At 40.3% G+C, this 27,675-nt stretch overlaps 1 protein-coding gene across 1 annotated transcript; it reads right to left on the bottom strand.

Annotated features, from left to right (window-relative positions):
- Window positions 1-982: 982 nt before the first annotated feature.
- On the bottom strand, window positions 983-27,066 carry LOC149594169 (guanine nucleotide-exchange factor SEC12). Its single transcript, XM_089861232.1, has 9 exons — window positions 26,931-27,066; window positions 26,566-26,717; window positions 22,477-22,699; window positions 20,640-20,947; window positions 18,245-18,328; window positions 16,215-16,336; window positions 12,105-12,278; window positions 8,280-8,512; window positions 983-1,250 (listed from the first exon to the last, which is right to left on the bottom strand). Exons 2-9 carry the CDS (start codon window positions 26,698-26,700, stop codon window positions 1,165-1,167), a joined length of 1,365 nt encoding a protein of 454 aa, XP_089717358.1. The 5' UTR covers window positions 26,701-26,717; window positions 26,931-27,066; the 3' UTR covers window positions 983-1,164.
- Window positions 27,067-27,675: the final 609 nt, after the last annotated feature.

Below are 27,675 nucleotides of genomic sequence, written 5' to 3'. Positions count from 1 at the left end.
GATGAATGCAGTGATTATTTCGGTTTCAACTGATTACGATTTTTATTTTGGATTTTCGAATTCTTCGATTGATTATGTGTGACTATTTCACGAAAGGTGTGATTACCGAGGTGTTTACACAAGATTACTTGTAAATCATGTGATTATTTCTGATTTACTCAAGATTTCCAGTGATTATGGGAGATTTCTCAAAACCGTTGATTACCCACAAGAATGATTTTGATTACTGATGATTTCCTAAGAGTTCTAGAAATCAAGTAATCGATTTCTGCGGTTTTGTACACCTGATTATTCAAGTGACTAACCCCTCGCGGAAAATTTGGACTCTTCGACTCTCCCTTCTATTTGTTCTCAATGGTTTTAGACTTGACTTCGTAGATAAAACTTAGATTATCATTATTAAAGGAATAGTGACGTGGTTTAAAAATTATCTCAAATCTAAAGAAAACCTTACTTTTTTTGAGAGTTTAAACTCTTCTGATTCCAAAAATTTGCTTAATAAATATTTAAATATGAGGGAAAACACAGAAAAAACACTTTGAAAACTTTGGGGGGGGGGGGCAAAAGCAAATTTGCGGAGAAGTTTTTTGGTGGGTTTTTCTCCTTGCTACGTCACTCACGGCATCTCGCGGAAAAGCCAAGCGTGAGCGCCAGAGACTCCCGAGTCTACTAATGCCGTGCGAATCTGAATAAAATAGGCTTATCGCGGCACGGAGACACTAACAGCTAGGCGTCACGTGAGCGACATCTAGAGAGAAAATTTCTACTTTCTACGTCATCGAACGAAACAAAATTTTAACTAGGCTTTTTCCAAACACAATACTTTGATTGCAATTTTATAAATTGCTTCGAAACCAAATAAAAAAGTATACATATCATAATAAACTAGGTTTTTCAAGGATTGTTGTCACATCTTAAGTTTGTGGATGACGAAAATTATGTCACTAACACTTTGAAGGAATGCGATAAACAAGAGAAAGCGTTCGGCAATTGATAACAATTTTTTTATATTTTATTACAATTTCATGAGCCCATAACGGAAAACAATTAAGGATGGTGCAAATGCGAGAATTGCTCGCACCCAATTCAGTAAAACCATTTATAATACATTAATAGTGATCTGTGATATAAATAGACTAATTAAAATTGGAATAACATTCTACTCTATAAATTTAGAAAATCTAATAAGACATAAATTAACAATAGAAATATCACGAAGAAAACCACTGTTCCAACCAGGCCTGTTGTTCCTAAAAGAAACAAGAAAGGACGTGTAAATAAAGGACCAGTATAGGTCAAATGATTGGAGCGTTAAGTAGGTGAGAGCAAAAGTACATAGATATAAAACACAAAATATATATTTATTTTAACAAGAAGTGATATCTAGTTTATTAGGGAGAAGGTATAAGATGCCTAAGTATTGGCGCGCCATAGTCCCAGTCCCCCTTGCAAAATATAAGGGGGGACGTAAAAGAAGGCCGAGCTATTTCGCCTCTCCTCAGTCGGAAAATACGTAATTTTAATCTAAGCTTTGCCTATGAAGGGATTTCCACACTAAGCCTGTGACTTGTTTACAGGTGGGTCCCTTTACAATGCATAGAGGGGTGGTGGCTAGCCCCTATGCCACAGCTAACCGACAGCGCCCTATACTAACTATTACCGTTAACCTCTGCAAGTTTTGATGGAAAGGAGAAACCGGGTTAGACCGCGGAGGAAAACTCCTTTTAACAAGCGGGGAGAGAACTTGCAAACTCTACGCAGAAGGATTTGTTCCCAGATGTTCACCCGGTGCCACAGTCCGGGATCGAACCCGGGATTCTCTTGCTGCGAGGCGAAAGCGCTAACCGCTACGCCACCCCACAGTGATATCTAGTTTATTAGGGAGAAGGTATAAGATGCCTAAGTATTCGTGCGCCATAGTCAAAGTCCCCATTTCAAAATATAAGGGGGGACGTAAAAGGAGGCCGGGCTATTTCGCCTCTCCTCAGTCGGAAAATACGTAATTTTCGTCATTCGCGTCGCGCTGACGTGAGTTTTCAAGAACCAATGAGATGCTGGTTGTAATTTAGAGGCGGGGATTAACTCCGGACCTACGTTTGGACTGGAGAGGAAGCTGGAAATGTGGCGAATTTATACCTTCTCCCTAATAAACTAGATATCAATTCTTGATTTTACCATAAGTTTATAAGCTATGTTCCATAAGTGTGTCACTTGTTAATGAGAGCTTGTCATGAAGTGACGTAGGCGAGTCACTCGTTAATGAGAGCTTGTCATGAAGTGACGTAGGCGAAACGTCATAGATTCTCGTAAATTGACGCCTGGTGAGGCGCTATCAAAGGCTTAGTATAGACTAAATAGGAGGATGGACTGCAAAACCGAGTGTAGTCAATTCTCGCGTCGTTCTTGGACTAGCTCTCATTAAATCTCTAGCATTACGAAGTAGAGATAGTGGCATACTTATGGAACATTAACATATCTTATAAACTTATGATTTTACTTATTTTTTTAAGTATACATATTCGCTAAGCCTTTTATCCTATTGAAAATTTGAAACTTGCTGGCGCCGTGTAATACGCGCAGTGGCGTCACTAGGCCAATTTTTTCTTTGGGGAGGGGAGGCTATATCCCCTCCCCATTTTCAAACTTTGCCCCCTGAAAATAATCCCTAAACCCTACCAAAAATTGCTCGTAGCCCCCTTCCAAAATTTTATAGCAATTTCTAAAAAAAGATTCGTAAAGTTTCATCTTTGTAGAGATGAAATTCAATATCAAACAGTATGTTCATAAACATTCAATCCATAAAGTTAACACTGAATTTTTCACACTATATTTTGGAGGCTCATAACTCTGGTTCTATTAGAGATACGGAAGCCTCCGAGATGATCTAGGCCCGTGCCTATCGCCTTATATGTCCTAAATTACCAAAAATTGTTAAAGCTAGAATTCAAACGTATAAAATACTTTTAAGCCTATTAGGAATAACGTATCTTAAAACCGGAGCCTCCGAAATGATCTAGGCCCGTGCCTATCGCGAAGAGAGAATATTTTTTTGACTAATTTAGTTCGCCGTGTTTTCTCGTTTGGGGGCGCTCTTAGTATCGTGAAATAAAAATTAGTTCAGCCGCGTGACCCCGTCGACTGCTACATTATTAGGGCCAGACATAGGCGTAGAGCGGTGAAACCGAGGTCACGGATAGTAAGAAAATGTTTTAGAAAATTTAAGGCAGTGAATTAGCAACTTAAAGAAGTTTTGTTTTACTAAAAAACAATGTTAAAATCTCATAAATAACTTTGTTGTCCACACAATCTAACCAAAAGATTCAATAAAAGTAAATAGCCCCTAAAACAATAACGTTAATTTAAGGGTGAAACCTTTCTCTTTCATAAAATTTTTATAATTGGCCCCTAAAATATCAACGCCAATTTACGGAAGACCCCCTTCGCAACTGTAATAAAAGCGCCATCTAGAACACATATAGGGTAAAAATATTTCCTCTATGAAACCGGATATTTCCCCACATAATAATCGACGCGCACGGGCCTAGATCATCTCGGAGGCTCCGGAATCTCTATCTCGAATAAGATGCGAAGATTTTTTAAATATCTCAAAACCCCGTACCCACAAATGTCAGACGTCCGACCCCTCGAACGCACTTTGGCTTCCGCGCATTACTCTACTATTGCTTCACTTTTTTTCAAGGCGCATGCGCTGTGTGTGTTTTTGTCCCAGCCACGTCAAGACAATCAATGTTTATGCCTACTTGATTGCTGAGGATTTAGTAAATACCAAACAGTTATAGAATTGACCCTAGCACGGTGCGATAGCTACCCATATGATGTTTGATGAGCAAACAAAAATGGCTCCCTCGGGTGGGAAGAATCATGCTACATAACTTAAGTATTAAGAGGATGCAGTGTTATCCTTCTTCTATTATCCCCTTTTTTGTCCATTATCCCCTTTTTTGTCCATTATCCCCTTTTTTGTCCATTATCCCCTTTTTTGTCCATTATCCCCTTTTTTGTCCTTTATCCCCTTTTTTGTCCTTTATCCCCTTTTTTGTCCATTATCCCCTTTTTTGTCCATTATCCCCTTTTTTGTCCATTATCCCCTTTTTTGGTCCATTATCCCCTTTTTTGGTCCATTATCCCCTTTTTTGGTCCATTATCCCCTTTTTTGGTCCATTATCCCCTTTTTTGGTCCATTATCCCCTTTTTTGGTCCATTATCCCCTTTTTTGGTCCATTATCCCCTTTTTTGGTCCATTATCCCCTTTTTTGGTCCATTATCCCCTTTTTTGGTCCATTATCCCCTTTTTTGGTCCATTATCCCCTTTTTTGTCCATTATCCCCTTTTTTGTCCATTATCCCCTTTTTTGTCCTTTATCCCCTTTTTTGTCCTTTATCCCCTTTTTTGTCCTTTATCCCCTTTTTTGTCCATTATCCCCTTTTTTGGTCCATTATCCCCTTTTTTGGTCCATTATCCCCTTTTTTGGTCCATTATCCCCTTTTTTGGTCCATTATCCCCTTTTTTGGTCCATTATCCCCTTTTTTGGTCCATTATCCCCTTTTTTGGTCCATTATCCCCTTTTTTGGTCCATTATCCCCTTTTTTGGTCCATTATCCCCTTTTTTGGTCCATTATCCCCTTTTTTGGTCCATTATCCCCTTTTTTGGTCCATTATCCCCTTTTTTGGTCCATTATCCCCTTTTTTGGTCCATTATCCCCTTTTTTGGTCCATTATCCCCTTTTTTGGTCCATTATCCCCTTTTTTGGTCCATTATCCCCTTTTTTGTCCATTATCCCCTTTTTTGTCCATTATCCCCTTTTTTGTCCATTATCCCCTTTTTTGTCCATTATCCCCTTTTTTGTCCATTATCCCCTTTTTTGTCCATTATCCCCTTTTTTGTCCATTATCCCCTTTTTTGTCCATTATCCCCTTTTTTGTCCATTATCCCCTTTTTTGTCCATTATCCCCTTTTTTGTCCATTATCCCCTTTTTTGTCCATTATCCCCTTTTTTGGTCCATTATCCCCTTTTTTGGTCCATTATCCCCTTTTTTGGTCCATTATCCCCTTTTTTGGTCCATTATCCCCTTTTTTGTCCATTATCCCCTTTTTTGTCCATTATCCCCTTTTTTGTCCATTATCCCCTTTTTTGTCCATTATCCCCTTTTTTGTCCATTATCCCCTTTTTTGTCCATTATCCCCTTTTTTGTCCATTATCCCCTTTTTTGTCCATTATCCCCTTTTTTGTCCATTATCCCCTTTTTTGTCCATTATCCCCTTTTTTGTCCATTATCCCCTTTTTTGTCCATTATCCCCTTTTTTGTCCATTATCCCCTTTTTTGTCCATTATCCCCTTTTTTGTCCATTATCCCCTTTTTTGTCCATTATCCCCTTTTTTGTCCATTATCCCCTTTTTTGTCCATTATCCCCTTTTTTGTCCATTATCCCCTTTTTTGTCCATTATCCCCTTTTTAGTCCATTATCCCCTTTTTTGTCCATTATCCCCTTTTTTGTCCATTATCCCCTTTTTTGTCCATTATCCCCTTTTTTGTCCATTATCCCCTTTTTTGTCCATTATCCCCTTTTTTGTCCATTATCCCCTTTTTGGTCCATTATCCCCTTTTTGGTCCATTATCCCCTTTTTTGTCCATTATCCCCTTTTTTGTCCATTATCCCCTTTTTTGTCCATTATCCCCTTTTTTGTCCATTATCCCCTTTTTTGTCCATTATCCCCTTTTTTGTCCATTATCCCCTTTTTTGTCCATTATCCCCTTTTTTGGTCCATTATCCCCTTTTTTGGTCCATTATCCCCTTTTTGTCCATTATCCCCTTTTTTGTCCATTATCCCCTTTTTTGTCCATTATCCCCTTTTTTGGTCCATTATCCCCTTTTTTGGTCCATTATCCCCTTTTTTGGTCCATTATCCCCTTTTTTGTCCATTATCCCCTTTTTTGTCCATTATCCCCTTTTTTGTCCATTATCCCCTTTTTTGTCCATTATCCCCTTTTTTGTCCATTATCCCCTTTTTTGTCCATTATCCCCTTTTTTGTCCATTATCCCCTTTTTTGTCCATTATCCCCTTTTTTGTCCATTATCCCCTTTTTTGTCCATTATCCCCTTTTTTGTCCATTATCCCCTTTTTTGTCCATTATCCCCTTTTTTGTCCATTATCCCCTTTTTTGTCCATTATCCCCTTTTTTGTCCATTATCCCCTTTTTTGTCCATTATCCCCTTTTTTGTCCATTATCCCCTTTTTTGTCCATTATCCCCTTTTGTCCATTATCTCCTTTTGTCTATTATCCCCTTTTTTGTCCATTATCCCCTTTTTTGTCCATTATCCCCTTTTTTGGTCCATTATCCCCTTTTTTGGTCCATTATCCCCTTTTTTGGTCCATTATCCCCTTTTTTGTCCATTATCCCCTTTTTTGTCCATTATCCCCTTTTTTGTCCATTATCCCCTTTTTTGTCCATTATCCCCTTTTTTTGTCCATTATCCCCTTTTTTGTCCATTATCCCCTTTTTTGTCCATTATCCCCTTTTTTGTCCATTATCCCCTTTTTTGTCCATTATCCCCTTTTTTGTCCATTATCCCCTTTTTTGTCCATTATCCCCTTTTTTGTCCATTATCCCCTTTTTTGTCCATTATCCCCTTTTTTGTCCATTATCCCCTTTTTTGTCCATTATCCCCTTTTTTGTCCATTATCCCCTTTTTTGTCCATTATCCCCTTTTTTGTCCATTATCCCCTTTTTTGTCCATTATCCCCTTTTTTGTCCATTATCCCCTTTTTTGTCCATTATCCCCTTTTTTGTCCATTATCCCCTTTTTTGTCCATTATCCCCTTTTTTGTCCATTATCCCCTTTTTTGTCCATTATCCCCTTTTTTGTCCATTATCCCCTTTTTGGTCCATTATCCCCTTTTTTGTCCATTATCCCCTTTTTTGTCCATTATCCCCTTTTTTGTCCATTATCCCCTTTTTTGTCCATTATCCCCTTTTTTGTCCATTATCCCCTTTTTTGTCCATTATCCCCTTTTTTGTCCATTATCCCCTTTTTTGGTCCATTATCCCCTTTTTTGGTCCATTATCCCCTTTTTTGTCCATTATCCCCTTTTTTGTCCATTATCCCCTTTTTTGTCCATTATCCCCTTTTTTGTCCATTATCCCCTTTTTTGGTCCATTATCCCCTTTTTTGGTCCATTATCCCCTTTTTTGGTCCATTATCCCCTTTTTTGTCCATTATCCCCTTTTTTGTCCATTATCCCCTTTTTTGTCCATTATCCCCTTTTTTGTCCATTATCCCCTTTTTTGTCCATTATCCCCTTTTTTGTCCATTATCCCCTTTTTTGTCCATTATCCCCTTTTTTGTCCATTATCCCCTTTTTTGTCCATTATCCCCTTTTTTGTCCATTATCCCCTTTTTTGTCCATTATCCCCTTTTTTGTCCATTATCCCCTTTTTTGGTCCATTATCCCCTTTTTTGTCCATTATCCCCTTTTTTGTCCATTATCCCCTTTTTTGTCCATTATCCCCTTTTTTGTCCATTATCCCCTTTTTTGTCCATTATCCCCTTTTGTCCATTATCCCCTTTTGTCCATTATCCCCTTTTGTCTATTATCCCCTTTTGTCCATTATCCCCTTTTGTCCATTATCCCCTTTTTTGTCCATTATCCCCTTTTTTGTCCATTATCCCCTTTTTTGTCCATTATCTCCTTTTTTGTCCATTATCCCCTTTTTTGTCCATTATCCCCTTTTTTGTCCATTATCCCCTTTTTTGTCCATTATCCCCTTTTTTGTCCATTATCCCCTTTTTTGTCCATTATCCCCTTTTTTGTCCATTATCCCCTTTTTTGTCCATTATCCCCTTTTTTGTCCATTATCCCCTTTTTTGTCCATTATCCCCTTTTTTGTCCATTATCCCCTTTTTTGTCCATTATCCCCTTTTTTGTCCATTATCCCCTTTTGTCCATTATCCCCTTTTGTCTATTATCCCCTTTTGTCCATTATCCCCTTTTGTCCATTATCCCCTTTTTTGTCCATTATCCCCTTTTGTCCATTATCCCCTTTTTTGTCCATTATCCCCTTTTTTGTCCATTATCCCCTTTTTTGTCCATTATCCCCTTTTTTGTCCATTATCCCCTTTTTTGTCCATTATCCCCTTTTGTGAATTATTCCCTTTTGATAATATACTCAAATTGAATTTCGCAGACCCAGTTTTTCCCATAATTTGTAAGATTAATTTTAGGCTAAATGAAGCAAGTAGGCGTAGTTCATTTACCTTGCTTAGGAACATGATGAATTGTGATGTGATTATCAACAGAGACGCTAATGAGGGAGACATCTTGATCTCCCGTTATGCGTTTAGTTTCTTCGGCTGACTTCAGGAATTCCAGACCGGTAACGAAGAAACTGTGGGCGTTTGGTAAGTGGTACAATCTCTGTAGGCTGAAGGCGATGTAGATATCCACCGTTCCGTTCAAAGTGCCCAGTCCAAGAAATCTACCATCATCGCTGTAATAAATGAAGGGTCATAAACATAGGCTCAGCCAGGGCCGGATTAAAGGGGGAGGGGGCGAGGGGGCACTGGCCCCTGGGCGCAAGGCTTCTTGGGGGCGCATTGAGTTCCCAATCCAACCAAGGAAGATGGAGATAGGGAAGTTTCGTGTAACGCTATAACTCCGGTCGCCCAAAAATCCCGTTTTCGGCGTGGATGTGCATGTGCGCATGCGCCACACTTTTCCCGCGCATCGTGCTGAGGATAGGCGGAACTACCGGGTTCCTGCGCAGTTCAAACTAACGCCGAATATAAGTCATGTGACCTGCTACATTTCGTGAAGAGAGATTCCTATACTGACCAAACTTCCCCATCTCCATGTTCCTTGATCCAACCATACTAAAATCTTTGGGATCGAGTAAGTAGGGGCCAATTAATTGAGGAAAGTGTCACAAACATACCCCCCTCCATATTAATAGCATTACACTAATCTTTGGAGGCTCATAGCTCTGGTTCTACTAGAGATCCGGGGATCTCCTTTGAGTACGTTGTAGTCCTATTTGCCCCCATCCAACCATAGTAAAAACTTGGGGACCGAGTAATTGAGAAAAATGTTCATAAACATACTCTCCATAGGAATAGCATTACACCCAACTTTGGAGGCTCATAACTCTGGTTCTACTAGAGATCCGGGGATCTCCTTTGAGTACGTTATAGTCCTATTTGCCCCCCCATCCAACCATACTAAAAAAACTTCGGGATTGAGCAAACAGTTGCTAAGTAATTGAGGAAAATGTTCATAAACAGACCGTCCAAAGGAAGAGCATTACACCCAAATTTGGAGGCTCATAACTCTGGTTCTACTAGAGATAGGGAAATGCCCTTTGAGTATGTTATAGTCAGGGCCGGATTAAAGAGGGACGAGGGGGTACTGGCCCACGGGCGCAACGCTTGTTGGGGGCACATTGAGTTAAACTATTCCCCAGCTTAGCAACATTTGCTGTTTCATTATTTCGACTTAAGGGGGCGCACATTATCTCGGCCCCCGGGTGCAAAATTGCTTATTCCGGCCCTGGGCTCAGCTCGCGACCGGTGGGAACCAGAAGCAGATCACGACTGGCTGCCAAACCAGAAGGAATGGTTCACCCATAAACGTTTTTGCTTTAATCCCTTTAATTACACCCAAAACCAAGATTTCGAGAGTTGAAAAATTTTTTACATTAAAGGAATAGCGACGTGATTTAAAAATTATCTCAAATCTAAAGAAAACCTTACTTTTTTGAGAGTTTAAACTCTTCTGATTCCAAAAATATGCTTGATAAATATATAAATATGAGGGAAAACACAGAAAAAAACACTTTGAAAACTTGAAATTTGGGGGGCAAAAGCAAATTTTGCGGAGAAGATTTTTGGCGGGTTTTCTCCTTGCTACGTCACTCACGGCATCTCGCGGAAAAGCCAAGCGCCCGCGCCCGAGACTCCCGAGTCTACTAATGCCGCGCGAATCTGAATAAAATAGGCTTAACGCGGCGCTGAGACACTTATAGGCGTCACGTGAGTGAAATCTAGAGTGAAAGTTTCTCCTTACTACGTCATCAAGCGAAACAAAATTTTAACTAGGCCTTTTCCAAACACAAAACTTTGATTGCAATTTTAAAAATTTCTACGAAACCAAATACAAAAGTAAACATATCACAATAAACTAGATTTTTCAAGGATTTTTTTAGCATTTTAAGTTTGTGGGTGACGAAAATTATGTCACTAACACTTTAAGTATATTTTAAATAAAATCAGTAAAACTAATTGCATTGAGGACCTTATAGCGCCTGTATGGTGCTTTTTCCGCAAAGCCAGAGAGAGTGCGATACGTCACTCTCATATATTACTTCAGTCCTCAATCTCATTGCCCGAGGTATCTATAGGACAAGCTTCTACTAAAAAGTAAACTCGACTATTACGCGTTTGAGCGCTCGACCGGCGACAAGTTACGTTGGTAGCGCCCGTAGCCAAGGCCTAGTACGCTAGCGAATCGTGGCAGATCTTAACCAATGAAATAGAATATATGTATGCTAGAGTCGTAACGTGGGATCTCGAGATCGACGTTTCGCGATACACTTTTTGTCGAGCATGAATCTTAATCAAATATGGGTGGCGCCACCTATTAATCATTTGAAGAACTTTATTATTAGTGCTATGATCTGCGTACCAAGCTGTCAAGATAATTTTTAATAATTAAACGTGTTAAATAAAATAAGCAAGTTAAATAATAAAAATTCTAGTCCTTTTTAATGTAATAAATAGATGAAATAAAAATCATAACGATGTTTCTGATTGCAAATAAGCGAGTAAAAGTTGTAATTAGTTCCGCTAGAGGCGCAGAGATGGCGCTGTCATATTTTGATAAACGTGCTTGATAAAACCAATGTGTTTCGCGGTAAGCCGATTTGAATTGCAACTCTAGGTTTAATACACATATTCTATCTCATTAATCGTAACCATTTTGATGCAAAAAAAAAAAAGCTAAAATCTTCTACTTGGGAGTGCAAAAATCTCATTGGCTAAACGCCTATCTCATCCAGCCAATCATCTCGCAGGTTTAGAGATAGGGGTTAATGGTGATGTCCATATAAAATTTTATTTTAATTATAAAATGAAAACTATCGTTACTAATTAAATTTCAGTAGTACCACCAAGAAGTGATATCTAGTTTATTAGGGAGTAGGTTTAAATTCGTCACATTTCATGCAGCTTTATCTCCAGTCCAAACGTATAGTAGGTCCGTAGTTAATCCCCGCCACCTCTAAATTACAACCAGCATCTCATTGGTTCTTGAAAACTCATGTCAGCGCGACGCGAATGACGAAAATTACAATCATATTTTCCGACTGAGGAGAGGCAAAATAGCCCGGCCTCCTTTTACGCCCCCCCCCCTGTATTTTGAAAGGGGGACTGGGATTATGGCGCGCGAATACTTAGGCATCTTATACCTTCTCCCTAGTAAACTAGATATCACTTCTTGGTACCACTATCTTTATAAAAGTACTATTGACGCTAAGAGACAAAAAGGTTTATGGGTGAACCATTCCTTTAAGCCTAATTATTTTACAGTTCAGGGTTCATACAACTTTGGGAAAACAAATTTCCCTGAGTTTTTCCCCTATATGGAGTATCCTATGGAGCAAATGTTAACGAAGGAGGATGGGGGGCGAATTGGACTATAACATACTCAAAGGACATCCTTGTATCTCAAGTAGAACCAGAGTTACGAGCCTCCAAAGTATAGTGTAATGTTAATCCTATGGAGGGGATGTTCACGAACATTTTGCTTAATTACACGGCCCCTGTTTGTCGCAAATTTCCCTGAATTTTACTAAAAATTCTAAATTTCCCTGAGTTTTCCCTGAGGTTTTTGTCAACTATTTATTTCCCTGATTTTCCAGGTTGCCCCGGTTTTCCAGGTTTGTATGAACCCTGTTTACTTAAAGCCTTTTCTTTTGGCAAAATTTCCTCACTAAGACGATTCAGACTTATATTTAATTTAATTACGGTAGTAAAGAAGGACAAATTTACAAAAATATTATCATTAATGAACAACTTAAATATAATTACCTCACAGTTAAAGCCGAGAGCATATCAGTGCCGGTAGAAACGAATTTTTCTAAGACGTATTTTTGCGTATCCCATTTCAAAATGTAACATGGCAGCAAAGGTTTCTTGCGTATCTTTGGAATCAATGTTGTGAATAGACGGAAATTGTTTTTATCATTCTCAACAATCCCGTACCTACGGAATTCAAATTTAAAACAGTCTCAGTGAGTTTCGGGGAACGCCAAAGAGTCTCGGGGGAACGCCAAAGAGTCTCGGGGGAACGCCAAAGAGTCTCGGGGAACGCCAAAGAGTCTCGGGGAACGCCAAAGAGTCTCGGGGGAACGCCAAAGAGTCTCGGGGGAACGCCAAAGAGTCTCGGGGGAACGCCAAAGAGTCTCGGGGGAACGCCAAAGAGTCTCGGGGGAACGCCAAAGAGTCTCGGGGGAACGCCAAAGAGTCTCGGGGGAACGCCAAAGAGTCTCGGGGGAACGCCAAAGAGTCTCGGGGGAACGCCAAAGAGTCTCGGGGGAACGCCAAAGAGTCTCGGGGGAACGCCAAAGAGTCTCGGGGGAACGCCAAAGAGTCTCGGGGGAACGCCAAAGAGTCTCGGGGGAACGCCAAAGAGTCTCGGGGGAACGCCAAAGAGTCTCGGGGGAACGCCAAAGAGTCTCGGGGGAACGCCAAAGAGTCTCGGGGGAACGCCAAAGAGTCTCGGGGGAACGCCAAAGAGTCTCGGGGGAACGCCAAAGAGTCTCGGGGGAACGCCAAAGAGTCTCGGGGGAACGCCAAAGAGTCTCGGGGGAACGCCAAAGAGTCTCGGGGGAACGCCAAAGAGTCTCGGGGGAACGCCAAAGAGTCTCGGGGGAACGCCAAAGAGTCTCGGGGGAACGCCAAAGAGTCTCGGGGGAACGCCAAAGAGTCTCGGGGGAACGCCAAAGAGTCTCGGGGAACGCCAAAGAGTCTCGGGGAACGCCAAAGAGTCTCGGGGGAACGCCAAAGAGTCTCGGGGGAACGCCAAAGAGTCTCGGGGGAACGCCAAAGAGTCTCGGGGAACGCCAAAGAGTCTCGGGGAACGCCAAAGAGTCTCGGGGGAACGCCAAAGAGTCTCGGGGGAACGCCAAAGAGTCTCGGGGGAACGCCAAAGAGTCTCGGGGGAACGCCAAAGAGTCTCGGGGGAACGCCAAAGAGTCTCGGGGGAACGCCAAAGAGTCTCGGGGGAACGCCAAAGAGTCTCGGGGGAACGCCAAAGAGTCTCGGGGGAACGCCAAAGAGTCTCGGGGGAACGCCAAAGAGTCTCGGGGGAACGCCAAAGAGTCTCGGGGGAACGCCAAAGAGTCTCGGGGGAACGCCAAAGAGTCTCGGGGGAACGCCAAAGAGTCTCGGGGGAACGCCAAAGAGTCTCGGGGGAACGCCAAAGAGTCTCGGGGGAACGCCAAAGAGTCTCGGGGGAACGCCAAAGAGTCTCGGGGGAACGCCAAAGAGTCTCGGGGGAACGCCAAAGAGTCTCGGGGGAACGCCAAAGAGTCTCGGGGGAACGCCAAAGAGTCTCGGGGGAACGCCAAAGAGTCTCGGGGGAACGCCAAAGAGTCTCGGGGGAACGCCAAAGAGTCTCGGGGGAACGCCAAAGAGTCTCGGGGGAACGCCAAAGAGTCTCGGGGGAACGCCAAAGAGTCTCGGGGAACGCCAAAGAGTCTCGGGGAACGCCAAAGAGTCTCGGGGGAACGCCAAAGAGTCTCGGGGGAACGCCAAAGAGTCTCGGGGGAACGCCAAAGAGTCTCGGGGAACGCCAAAGAGTCTCGGGGAACGCCAAAGAGTCTCGGGGGAACGCCAAAGAGTCTCGGGGGAACGCCAAAGAGTCTCGGGGGAACGCCAAAGAGTCTCGGGGGAACGCCAAAGAGTCTCGGGGGAACGCCAAAGAGTCTCGGGGGAACGCCAAAGAGTCTCGGGGGAACGCCAAAGAGTCTCGGGGGAACGCCAAAGAGTCTCGGGGGAACGCCAAAGAGTCTCGGGGGAACGCCAAAGAGTCTCGGGGGAACGCCAAAGAGTCTCGGGGGAACGCCAAAGAGTCTCGGGGGAACGCCAAAGAGTCTCGGGGGAACGCCAAAGAGTCTCGGGGGAACGCCAAAGAGTCTCGGGGGAACGCCAAAGAGTCTCGGGGGAACGCCAAAGAGTCTCGGGGGAACGCCAAAGAGTCTCGGGGGAACGCCAAAGAGTCTCGGGGGAACGCCAAAGAGTCTCGGGGGAACGCCAAAGAGTCTCGGGGGAACGCCAAAGAGTCTCGGGGGAACGCCAAAGAGTCTCGGGGGAACGCCAAAGAGTCTCGGGGGAACGCCAAAGAGTCTCGGGGGAACGCCAAAGAGTCTCGGGGGAACGCCAAAGAGTCTCGGGGGAACGCCAAAGAGTCTCGGGGGAACGCCAAAGAGTCTCGGGGGAACGCCAAAGAGTCTCGGGGAACGCCAAAGAGTCTCGGGGAACGCCAAAGAGTCTCGGGGAACGCCAAAGAGTCTCGGGGGAACGCCAAAGAGTCTCGGGGGAACGCCAAAGAGTCTCGGGGGAACGCCAAAGAGTCTCGGGGGAACGCCAAAGAGTCTCGGGGGAACGCCAAAGAGTCTCGGGGAACGCCAAAGAGTCTCGGGGAACGCCAAAGAGTCTCGGGGGAACGCCAAAGAGTCTCGGGGAACGCCAAAGAGTCTCGGGGAACGCCAAAGAGTCTCGGGGGAACGCCAAAGAGTCTCGGGGGAACGCCAAAGAGTCTCGGGGAACGCCAAAGAGTCTCGGGGGAACGCCAAAGAGTCTCGGGGAACGCCAAAGAGTCTCGGGGGAACGCCAAAGAGTCTCGGGGGAACGCCAAAGAGTCTCGGGGAACGCCAAAGAGTCTCGGGGAACGCCAAAGAGTCTCGGGGGAACGCCAAAGAGTCTCGGGGGAACGCCAAAGAGTCTCGGGGGAACGCCAAAGAGTCTCGGGGGAACGCCAAAGAGTCTCGGGGGAACGCCAAAGAGTCTCGGGGGAACGCCAAAGAGTCTCGGGGGAACGCCAAAGAGTCTCGGGGAACGCCAAAGAGTCTCGGGGAACGCCAAAGAGTCTCAATAGTTTTTTTTAAACTGGGTTACACTTTTCCATAAAGTTTCAAAGTGTCTAGTGTAAACGCGGCTTAACCAATTCAGCTCTGCCATAAGCTAACCCAGAAGTGGGGGTTACTGGTCCTCGGGACCAGTTTATTAATTGCTTGGACTAGTTTTTAAATTCAAGAAGTGGGGGTTACTGGTCCTCGGGACCAGTTTATTAATTGCTTGGACTAGTTTTTAAATTCAAGAAGTGGGGTTTACTGGTCCTCGGGACCAGTTTATTAATTGCTTGGACTAGTTTTTTAATTCAAAAAGTGGGGGTTACTGGTCCTCGGGACCAGTTTATTAATTGCTTGGACTAGTTTTTAAATTCAATTAGTGGGGGTTACTGGTCCTCGGGACCGGTTTACTAATTTTAAAGCTATAGGAGAACAAAGGCTGGGACCAGTCCGGAGACCAGTTAATTATTTCGGACACTAGGTGGTCACTGGTCCCAAGGACTAGTTTAAAAAATATTCTTATTTCCCAGACTGGTCGCGGGGGTTGGGACTCCGGGCATAGCCCACTCCATCACGCACTCGACAATGCAAAGCAACTCGCGTCAGCGTGGGAAATAAGGCGGTGGCACAGGGCAAATGACCAGTTTAAAAATTGCCTGGATCAGTTTAAAAATTAAATCGGACCACTAAGAAAATTCAAGGGTTTCCAGAGTCCAGACATTATCTAATATATTTTAACTATCCACTTCTTCAATAAAGCAGACGACGCGCCCTGGTCAGTGGTCATGGACCAGTTTATTTATTCCAGGCCAGAGGGGTCGCTGGCCCAGTGTCCAGTTTAAAAAAAAATCCTTATTTCCCACCCTGAATGAAATCTGCAAATTTCCTTAAAGCATAGCCCACTCGATCACGCCGGCTGCTCGAGCAACAAGCATGATCGAGTGGAATATACTTGAAGTGAACACTTTCTTATTAAGGGCCGGAAATAAGTTAAAATTCATATAGGACATGTGTCCTGTGATGAGTTACTTATCAACTATTGCAAGATGAAAAGAAACATTCTGACCTGCATCCTCGAAAATTATATTTTTCATCCCCATTTGGCAAGGTGTATTTTAGTTCCGATATTTTGCGTCCGTCTAACAGGTTCCAGACATAGGCGTGTCCATCTCTGGAACAACTCACTATCTGCGTGTGCAATTGCAACATAAATTAGCTCTTAATACAGTTAGGTCTAAAACATGTTTATTTTGCGAGGAAAATCAAAGGGGTCCGACATTTACACGAAATCCCGTACGCTTCAAGCAAAATCGCGAAATCTTTGAACAAATTACGAAATGAAAGAGGAAATTGCGAAATCTTTGTCGAAACCGTGAAATGAATGAAGAAATCACGAAAACTTTGGTGAAATCATTGGCGAAATCCAGGAAGAAATCCCGAATATCTTTGGCGAAATTGCGAAATCAAAGAACAAATCACAAATTCTTAGGTGAAATCAAAGAAATCGCGAAATCAAAGAATAAAATCACGAAATTTTTGGCGAAATCGCGAAATCAAATACATCACGAAATCTTTGGCGGAATCAAAGAAGAAATCCCGAAATTTTTGGCGAAATCGCGAAATCAAAGAATTACGAAATTTTTGGGGAAATCGCGAAATCAAAGAAGAAATCCCGAAATTTTTGGCGAAATCGCCAAATCAAAGAATAAATTACGAAATTTTTGGGGAAATCGCGAAATCCAGGAAGAAATCCCGAAATTTTTGGCGAAATCGCCAAATCAAAGAATAAATCCCGAAATGTTTGGCGAAATCGCCAAATCAAAGAATAAATCCCGAAATGTTTGGCGAAATCGCGAAATCAAAGAATAAATCGCAAAATTTTTGGGGAAATCGCGAAATCCAGGAAGATCTTTGGCGAAATTAAAGAAGAAATCACGAAATCTTCGTGGAAATCGCGAAATTAAAGAGGAAATTCGGAAATCTTTGGTGGAATAGCGAAATCAAAGAAGAAATCCCAAAATCTTTGCGAAATCGTAAAATCACGAAATCATTGGCGAAATCGCGAAATCTCGTACACAATTTTTGGGAATGTCGAACCCCTCGCCATAAGTTCATAGGTTCATAAGTGATATGTTCATTCCATAAGTTAGTCACTGATTACAAACTGGTTTGGAGCTTGCCATGAAGTGATTTAAGTAGGTCATAGATTCGAGGTAAAGCGAGCGACATACGCCTGGTGGTCAGGCGCTGCTGTCAAAGGCTTAGTAATGCAGACTAAAATAGGGCCTAGATGGAAGTCCTGCAAAATTAATTAACTGCACCGAGTGTAGGACTTCAATTCTCGAACTAGTTATCTCAAGCTGTAAGTCTCTCAGTAAGCATTACGAAGTATAGGAAATGTCATACTTATGGAACGGAACATATAATTTATAAACTTATGGAATAACCAATGAGTAAGTAACTGGCGCTACTAAAAAGTTTAAAACCAATTCCTCTACATTCATTCAGATATTAGTATGAATAGTATGAAGTCTACGGCCGCTTAAAGGGAGGGTGAAGTGTAAAATCAAGTGCTTTTTAATCGATTCTTCTACTAATTACAAGACCATTCTGCATAGTGAAACATCCAGAAAATAGTCTCCGAATGATTTTAAAATTCAAATTAGGTTCAGATTTTATGGATAATTTGAAATAAGGACCTCTGACCAATCGCGTAACGCCCTGCCTTCCTGTTAACAAAAATTCCGTTGCACGCTCTACACCTCGAGCCACGATTGGAAATTCACATCGCGCGCAAATTTTATCAAATCTTGCGATAAATTTCATTCAACACGGAACGTGCCACGAGAATTTTGTTAATAAAAAGGCAGGGCGTTACGCGATTGGTCGGACGTCCTTATTTCTAATTATCCTTAAAATCTGAACCTAATTTGAATTTTAAAATCATTCGGAGACTCTTTCCTGAATGTTTCACTATGCAGAATGGTCTTATAATTAGTGGAAATAACGATAAAAAAGTAATTTGAATTTCCACTTCACCCTCCCTTTAAAGATTCCAATTAAAAGAAACTCTAGGAACAAATAGTGAAATCTTACTTTATTTCCAGATGGACTAATGTCAAGGTCATCGACTTCATTACCGTGCGCCGCAATCTCGTAAAGTTGTTGGAATTCAGGATACTGTTCAAATATACAAGAGGAATTGTTTCAAAGATTGAACGTCGCCATTTTGTTTATGATAATAATTTAAACACCAAAATCATAAAATGATGATATAATTTAAAATGCACTTTTTAAAACCCAATTTTATAACGTATGCATCTCTTTAAAATAACAAGGTTCATATAAATCTTTTGGAAAAAAATTTCCAGGTTTTCACCATATATGGAGTATCCTGCGGAGCGAATGTTATAAAACACTTTTCCTAACTACCCGGCCCCTGTTTGACGCAATCCCAAGTTTAGTGCCATTGGAAAGGGGACAAATAATGCTACAACATACTCAAAGGACATCCCCGTAACTCTAGTAGAACCAGAGTTATAAGCCTCCAAAATTGAGTGTAATGTTAATCCTATGGATGGACCACTTTCCTTAAATACTCGGCCCCTGTTTGCCGTAACCCCAAGTTTTTAATGTCGTTAGAAAGGGGACAAATAGTGCTATAACATACTCAAAGGACATCCCCGTATCTCTAGTAGAACCCGAGTTATGAGACTCCAAAATTGAGTGTAATGTTTATCCTATGGAGGGAACATTTTGCTTAGCTACCCGGCCCATGTTAACACAACCCCAAGTTTTAAGTAGCGTTAGAAAGGGGACAAATAGTGCTATAACATACTCAAAGGACATCCCCGTATCTATAGTAGAACCAGAGTTATGAGACTCCAAAATTGAGTGTAATGTTAATCCTATGGATGGAACATTTTGCTTAGCTACCCGGCCCCTGTTTGACGGAACCCCAAGTTTTTAGTATCGTTGGAAAGGGGACACATATTTCTATAACATACTCAAAGGACATCCCCGGATCTCTAACAGAACTAGAGTTACAAGCCTCCAAAGTATAGTGTAATGTTAATCCTATGGATGGAACATTTTGCTTAATTACTCGGCCCCTGTTTGCCGCAACCCCAAGTTTTTAGTATCGTTGGAAAGGGGACACATATTTCTATAACATACTCAAAGGACATCCCCCTATCTCTAAAAGAACCAGAGTTATGAGCCTCCAAATTGAGTGTAATGTTTATCCTATGGAGGGAACATTTTGCTTAATTACTTGGCCCCTGTTTGATCCAACAACCCCAAGTTTTTAGTATGGTTGGATGGGGGGCAAATAGGACCATAACATCCTCAAAGGACTTACCAGTATCTCTAAAAGAACCAGAGTTATGAGCCTACAAAATTGACAATGGAGGGAACAATTTGCTTAATTACTCGGCCCCTGTTTGACCCAACCCCAAGTTTTTAGTATCGTTGGAAAGGGGACAAATAGGACCATAACATAATCAAAGAACATCCCCGGATCTCTAACAGAACTAGAGTTACAAGCCTCCAAAGTATAGTGTAATGTTAATCCTATGGATGGAACATTTTTCTTAATTACTCGGCCCCTGTTTGCCGCAACCCCAAGTTTTTAGTATCGTTGGAAAGGGGACACATATTTCTATAACATACTCAAAGGACATCCCCGTATCTCTAGTAGAACCAGAGTTATGAGCCTACAAAGTTGACTGTAATGTTAATCCTATGGAGGGAACAATTTGCTTAATTACTCGGCCCCTATTTGCCGTAACCCCAAGTTTTTAGCATGGTTGGAGAGGGGACACATATTTCTATAACATACTCAAAGGGCATCCCCGGATCTCTAACAGAACCAGAGTTATGAGCCTCCAAAGTTGACTGTAATGTTAATCCTATGGAATTTGCTTAATTACTCGGCCTCTATTTGACCCAACCCCAAGTTTTTAGTATCATTGGAAAGGGGACAAATAGGACTATAACTTACTCAAAGGACATCCCCGGATCTCTAACAGAACTAGAGTTACAAGCCTCCAAAGTATAGCGTAATGTTAGTCCTATGGATGGAACACTTTCCTCAAATACTCGGGCCTTTTTTCCATAACCCCAAGTTTCTAGTATCGTTAGAAAGGGGACAAATAGAACTATAACATACTCAAAGGACACTTCCCTATCTCTAATAGAACCAGAGTTATGAGCCTCCAAAATTGAGTGTAATGTTAATCCTATGGATGGAACATTTTGCTTAATTACTCGGCCCCTGTTTGACCCAACCCCAAGTTTTTAGTATCGTTGGAAAGGGGACATATAGGACTATAACATACTCAAAGGGCATCCCTGTATCTCTAGTAGAACCAGAGTTATGAGCCTACAAATTTGACTGTAATGTTAATCCTATGGAGGGTCTATTTTGTGGGTTATTTTAATTCGATCCCAGTAAAATTAAAATGATTCTAAAATGGTAAAAGGTACCTACCTTCCAAGTGCGAATGAATCCATCGGAACCAGCGGTAATCATAACAGAGTTGTCTATGGTAAACCTAACGATCTTTTGGAAGGGGTCATCGTTACTATTGAAGTCGGTCTGGATCATGTCCAGGGGTTGGATATCGAAGCCAATCTGAGGAACGGGTGAGCATCCATTGCTATGGCTTGAAGAGGAACCATTCGTAGTTGAAGCCTGTGGTTCTGACTGGAATGCCTCAGAGTTCTGTGCCTCTGAACTAGTGGCTTTTGAACCACGATGACGTAAATTGGTCTGATTTTCAGATGCGTCTGTTTTATCTGGAGAAATTTATTAAAGAGTTAGTGCCATAATTTTCGTCATCCACAAACTTATAATACGAAAAAAATCCTTGAAAAATCTAGTTTATTATGATATGTTTACTTTTTTATTTGGTTTCGTAGAAATTTATAATATTTCAATCAAAGTAACGTGTTTGGAAAAGGCTTAGCTAAATTTTGTTTCGTTTGATGACGTAGTAAGGAGAAATTTTCTCTCTTGATGTCGCTCACGTGACGACTGTTAGTGTCGCCGCGTGCGCGTTAAGCCTATTTTATTCAGATTCGCGCGGAATTAGTAGCCTCGGGAGTCTCGAGCGCGCGCGCTTGGCTTTTCCGCGGGATGCCGTGAGTGACGTATCAAGGAGAAAAACCCGCCAAATATCTTCTCCGCAAATTTGCTTTTGCCCCCAAATTTCAAGTTTTCGAAGTGTTTTTTCTGTGTTTTGCCTCATATTTAAATATTTATTAAGCATATTTTTGGAATCGGAAGAGTTTAAACTCTCAAAAGAGTAAGGTGTTCTTTAGATTTGAGATCATTTTTAAATCAGTTCGCTATTCCATTAATTATTTTGGGCTTTTAAAATTAAAAATAGTAAATATTACGAAGCCAAGTTCAATTTACAACAGGGCCCCAGAGATCCTATAATTCCTATAATTGAAAAACTTTCCCAGGGCCCTCAGCCTTATTTCTAAAATATTTATAGGAATTATAGGTATTTTTTTAGTGAAAATATGGGATTTTACAGGACGTTTTTGCAGAATTATAGGATTTTATAGGACAATAAAATATTAATTTTTTGTTCTTTTTTTAAAGTCCTGGTTTAATTTCAAAATTACAGGATTTTAGACGAGTTTTGCCAAAAATACAGGATTTTATAGGATTTCATAAGATTTTCGAGAGTTTTGACAAAAATATAGGGTTTCATAGGAATTATATGACCTCTGGGGGCCCTGCGGTCCCATATAATCCAACATTTTTGACCAAATTCGCCTAAGATTTATTTACCCTTGAAATATGTTTAATTTAACTCTTAAAATACGGGAAATTTAATCCTTCAATTATAGGAAAATATAGGAAAAAAACCCTTAAATCATAGGAAAATATAGGATAAAACCTTCAATTATAGGAAAATATAGGATAAAACCCGCAACTATAGGAAAATAAAGTAGAAAACCCGCAATTATAGGAAAATAAGGGACAAAACCCGCAATTATAGGAAAATATCAATTATAGGAAAATATAGGATAAAACCTTCAATTATAGGAAAATATAGGATAAAACCTTCAATTATAGGAAAATATAGGATAAAACCTTCAATTATAGGAAAATATAGAATAAAACCTTCAATTATAGAAAAATATAGGAGAAAACCTTCAATTATAGGAAAATATAGGAGAAAACCTTCAATTTTAGGAAAATATAGGATAAAACCTTCAATTATAGGAAAATATAGGATAAAACCTTCAATTATAGGAAAATAAAGGAGAAAACCTTCAATTTTAGGAAAATATAAAGGGACAATGAATACCTTTTTCTTTGGGAATATTAGAGATAGGGAATTCTTCATCATCCTTGACAATTTTGTACTTCATTTGGTAAATCTGACAACTGCCACCAATGCCAGCGGCTATGACAAAATGTTTGCCATTGTGAATGACAGAACAGTTCATGATGACGTGCTTCCCCGTGTCGTAATGCGTTACTGACTGCGCTCGACAAAACGATCCATCATGAACTAATTCGTAAATTTCCTGCAATTTAATAAAGAAACAAAAAAAAACACGATTGTAATCTCACTTCACTATCCCTTTAAAGGGAGGGTGAAGTGCAAAATCAAGTGATTTCATATCGATTCTTCTACTAATTATAAGACCTGTCTGTATAGTCAAACATTCAGGAAAAACTTCCGAGTAATTTTAAAATTCAAATTAGGTTCAGATTTTAAGGATAATTTTAAAGAAGGACCTCCGACCAATCGCGTAACGCCCTGCCTTCCTGTTAACAAAATTCTCGTGGCACGTTCTGTGTCTCGCGCCACGATTATCACGTCGCGCGCGAATTTTATCAAATCTCGTGATAAATTTCATTCAACACGGAACGTGCCACAAGAATTTTATTAATAAAAAGGCAGGGCGTTACACGATTGGTCGGAGGTTTAATTTCAAATTATTAGGGATGCAACGATGCATCGGCCAAGAATCGGCTTCGGCCAGAATCGGCCACTTGGCCGAATAATCGAATCGGCCGATTTTTCTAAGGTAATCGGCCGATTTTTTTCGGCCGACTCTTTTTGGTTAGATCTAATCTTTTGAGCTAGTATAAAGGAACTAACAAGTTTGCCATTTAATGAATAACGTAATTTAGCCAAATTCTCCGTCAGCCCCCCTTTCAAAAACGTTACCAGTACCAGTCGCTCTCTAAGAGCGTGGCGCACTCTCTAGTCTAGTGTGGGCCTCTAACCGTATTTTCGGGTTTACCCTTTTTGAATTTCCTTCTCAACGGATCACGTGAAGTCTTACTCCTCGGCTGTGCGCCGAGGTAGGTGCGCGGGAGAGCCATGGTGCCCGGCCGTTATAGTTTGCCTTCTATCTTTGACTCTCCTTTCGATTTGTGCTCACTGCTACTTCCCACCAAAGAGAATATACCAAGAGGAGTGGTAACTTTGTAAATAGGGACCGGGACTGATTTTGAGAAACAAGTTCCGGTTGTTCACGTGACCGTGTCGTCTACTTAAAAATTACCTTTTGTACGTCAACGGTCAAACCAGAGATCAACCCAACCGGATCTAGTTACTCCAAAACCGTGGCCGGGCTTTTCAAAAGCCCTGTGGAAGGCTAGACTTTTTGCTCCTCTTGGTATATTCTCTTTGTTCCCACCCGTTTCACAAACAATGTCGCTCTATCACAGTCTGGATTTTATTATTGTCAGCTATCCCTCTAATGTGTTTGGTGTCATTGTCTCTAGCGTGTATTCCTGCAGTCCCTTGTTTACTTAAAGTAATAATACTTGAAGTCTTGAATGCTACTTCTTGTTTTTAAAAGGATGAGAAAGGAAAGGGGGTTTTTTTAGGAAATGAAACTTAAAACTCACGCTTAAAATTATTTTTTCCTATCCGGAATGCAAAGAAAGAACTAATCAAAAACAAGTTGTAGCAGAAAGAATGGACAAAATGTGTGTTGAACTAAATGAACTGGTATCTCGGAAACCAAACCAGATAAATTATTGTCCTTAGACATTTTTGACAAGTAGTACTCCTATACTAATGCCTAAAACGTATAACCTTGAGGCTTCGGCCGATTAATCGGCCGAAGCCGATTTTTTAGAGACCGATGCATCGAATCGGCCGATTCCGAAAAATTACGAATCGTTGCATCCCTACAAATTATCCATTAAATCTATAAAACTAATTTTAATTTTAAAATCATTCGGAATTAGTATTTCCTGGATGTCTCATCATGGATAAAGAATGCGCGTGAGCAAATTTGTTTTCACTCTACAGGATAGGCAACTCCCTATCTCGAACGACAGCTTATTCTGTATACACTCTGTTACAACATCGGTTGTCAGCACGCGTAAAGCTAGTTCTCTATGCAACCTAGCTTTGTGCGTGCAGACAAGAGACAAAAAACTTCAGGATTAAAAATATCCGCGAGTTTTTTGTAGCTCGAGTGCACGGACCTCTGGGCCTTAGTTTCAAATACGTGTAGTATGCTGTAGGCAATTTCACACGTATTTGAAACTAAGGCCTAGAGGTCCATGCACTCGAGCTAAAAAACTCGAGGATATTTTAAATCCTGAAGATCCTGAAGTTTTATGTCTCTTGACAGCACGTACAAAGCTTCGTTACATAGAGAAATAGTTTTGCGCGTGCTGCCAACCGATGTTGTAACAGAGTATATACAGAATAAGCTGTCGTTCGAGATAGGGAGTTGCCTATCCTATAGCGTCGTCCAAAGTATAAGCAAAAGTATATAGACATAAAAACCAAAAGTACACTTCCCTAGCTGCCTTTGGTTAACTGTAGACAACATGTAGGCCATTGGTTTAAAATTTCACATTTGGCATTTTAGTAAACGGAGATTTTGAGATTTTGAAAGTTTAACTAGGAATTTGACCTTTAAGCGTTTTCAATATTTTGACATTTAAACTGAGATTTTGAAGATTTCAAGATTTTGGACGAGGCTTAGATATTTAGCGGGAGATTTTGAATATTTAAATATTTTCAATGAGATTTCAAGATTTATAATAAGACTTTGATATTTAGAGGTAGATTTTGAAGATTTCGAGGATTTAAATGAGATTTTGAATATTTGAAGATTTTCAATGAGATTTTGAAGATTTCGAGGATTTAAATGAGATTTTGAAGATTTCGAGGATTTAAATGAGATTTTGAATATATAAAGATTTTTAGTGAGATTTTGAATATATAAAGGTTTTCAATGACATTTTGATATTTAGAGGGAGATTTTGAAGATTTCAAGATATTTAAAGAGATTTTCATATTTAGAGGGTGATTTTGAAGATTTCAAGATTTTCAAAGAGATTTTGATTTTTAGAGGGAGATTTTCATATTTAGAGGGAGATTTTCATATTTAGAGGGGGATTTTGAAGATTTCAAGATTTTCAAAGAGAGCTTGATTTTTAGAGGAAGATTTTAAATATTTCGAGATTTTCAATAATATTCTGATATTTAGAGGGAGATTTTAAAGGTTTCGAGATTTCTAATGAGATTTCAAGATTTAAGTTTTTGATATTTAAAGGGAGATTTTAAAGATTTCAAGATTTTCAAAGAGATTTTGATTTTTAGAGGAAGATTTTAAATATTTCGAGATTTTCAATAATATTCTGATATTTAGAGGGAGATTTTAAAGGTTTCGAGATTTCTAATGAGATTTCAAGATTTAAGTTTTTGATATTTAAAGGGAGATTTTAAAGATTTCAAGATTTTCAAAGAGATTTTGATTTTTAGAGGAAGATTTTAAATATTTCGAGATTTTCAATAATATTCTGATATTTAGAGGGAGATTTTAAAGATTTCGAGATTTCTAATGAGATTTCAAGATTTTCAAGAAGTTTTTGATATTTAAAGGGAGATTTTAAAGATTTCAAGATTCTCAATGAGATTTTGACATGAAGAGGGAGTTTTTGATGCTTAGAGGCAGATTTTGAAGATTAAAATATTTTTGAAGAGAGTTTGATATTTTGAGAGAGATTTTGAAGGTTTCAAGATTTTCAATGAGATTTTGTATATTTGCATGAGATTTCCAGATTTAGCATTCTACTTCCGAGGTTCAAATGGTATTTGAAATTATGAAATTATGATATTTTAGGCCAAGATTTTGGTATTTCTAGATTTTAAGGTTGAGATTTCAGTTTTTAGATTTTAAGGTTGAGATTTAAGGTTTTTAATTTTAAAGCGAGATATCAGGAGACTAAATTTTGAAGTGAGGTATCAGAGATTGTTAATTATGAACTCAGACATCAGGAATTTAAATTTTGTAGCGAGTTTTTCAGATTTTGAGATTTTAGAGAGAGATTTCAAATGAACTGAACACAATTTTGACAAACCCCTTATTCTAAATCTTTAAACGATTTAAAAACGAAGCGATCTACTTACTATAATATTTTTAATGCCAGTATTTGCGGGTCCACCTCCTCCAGCAACTAAAAAATGTCTCTCCGATATTGCTTGAACCGAGTACGGAGGAAAGTTAACTCGTGCCAACAGTTGGCCATTTCTCCTTGATGGCATTATTCCCAAATTAATCTCTAATTCATATAAAATTATGATTACGTTAATTAAATTAAATTAAACAGTTTAATTAATATGGAAATTAAATTGTAATCAATTCAATCTGGGGAGAAACAGATTGAACATCGTAAGCCTTGGTCTCAAATTTATAATACCCAAGTGTGATTGTGACCCCAGGTAAAGAACGTTACGAACTATAATAATAATAATAATTAGATTTTGATACTTACGTTACTAATATCCTTATCTTGTAAATAAAATTTCACAAATAACATTAAATTTCCATAAATTACACATCAATAAAGTCCAAGATTGAAATTAAAGCAATAAGACACGTCAGCTACCGGTAGCAGACGATACGAGTCAAAAAGTTATTTTTTTTAGACTGGCAGTCAGGGTGGGAAATAAGGATTTTTTAAAAACTGGACATTGGGCCAGCAACCCCCCTGGCCTGGAACAAATAAACTGGTCCATGACCATTGACCAGGGTGCGTCGTCTGCTAAACTTTAGAAGTGGATAATTAAAATAGTTGAGATAATGTCTGGACTCTGGTTACCCTTGAATTTTCTTAGTGGTCCCGTGGACCACTGACCCCCTCCGATTTAATTAATAAACTGGTCCAGGCAATATTTAAACTGGTCATTTACCCTGTGCCACCACCTTATTTCCCACTTTGCTGGCAGTCCCGTGGGCTGTGCGTGCTGCGTGGACTCGTCAATATTTCCCTAAGCCATAGCCCACTCGATCCACGCCCTCGAACTTTGCACAGGGCTGAAAATAATAAATATTATGATGTGACATCTCAATAGTCAAACCATCAAAACTACGGAAAAAATATTGGCCAATATGTCCAGTGACCCCCTTCGTTTATAGAATAATTATGCGACTTTTTAAAATTTTATTGGAAATGTCCAGTGTCCTGTGCTTATTTCTGGCCCTGATCAAAAGTTCAACATTCGTTTCTTTTTCATAGG

This window comes from Phalangium opilio, unplaced genomic scaffold (genome assembly GCF_054372755.1).
Source record: "Phalangium opilio isolate 3A_F unplaced genomic scaffold, DU_Popi_V2 ptg000390l_1, whole genome shotgun sequence".
Lineage (NCBI taxonomy): Eukaryota > Metazoa > Arthropoda > Arachnida > Opiliones > Phalangiidae > Phalangium > Phalangium opilio.
The sequence above is the reverse complement of the archived record's forward strand: the minus strand, read 5'-3'. Positions and strand labels throughout refer to the sequence as shown.

Bases quoted from the DNA above. Each gene is read 5' to 3' on its own strand.
- LOC149594169 (XM_089861232.1), bottom strand. From the start codon at position 26,700: ATGCCATCAAGGAGAAATGGCCAACTGTTGGCACGAGTTAACTTTCCT. The intron at 18,329-20,639 runs GTAGGTACCTTT...ATATTTGAACAG, and splicing joins GATTCATTCGCACTTGGAAG to TATCCTGAATTCCAACAACT. The intron at 12,279-16,214 runs GTCAGAATGTTT...TGAATTCCGTAG, and splicing joins TATAATTTTCGAGGATGCAG to GTACGGGATTGTTGAGAATG.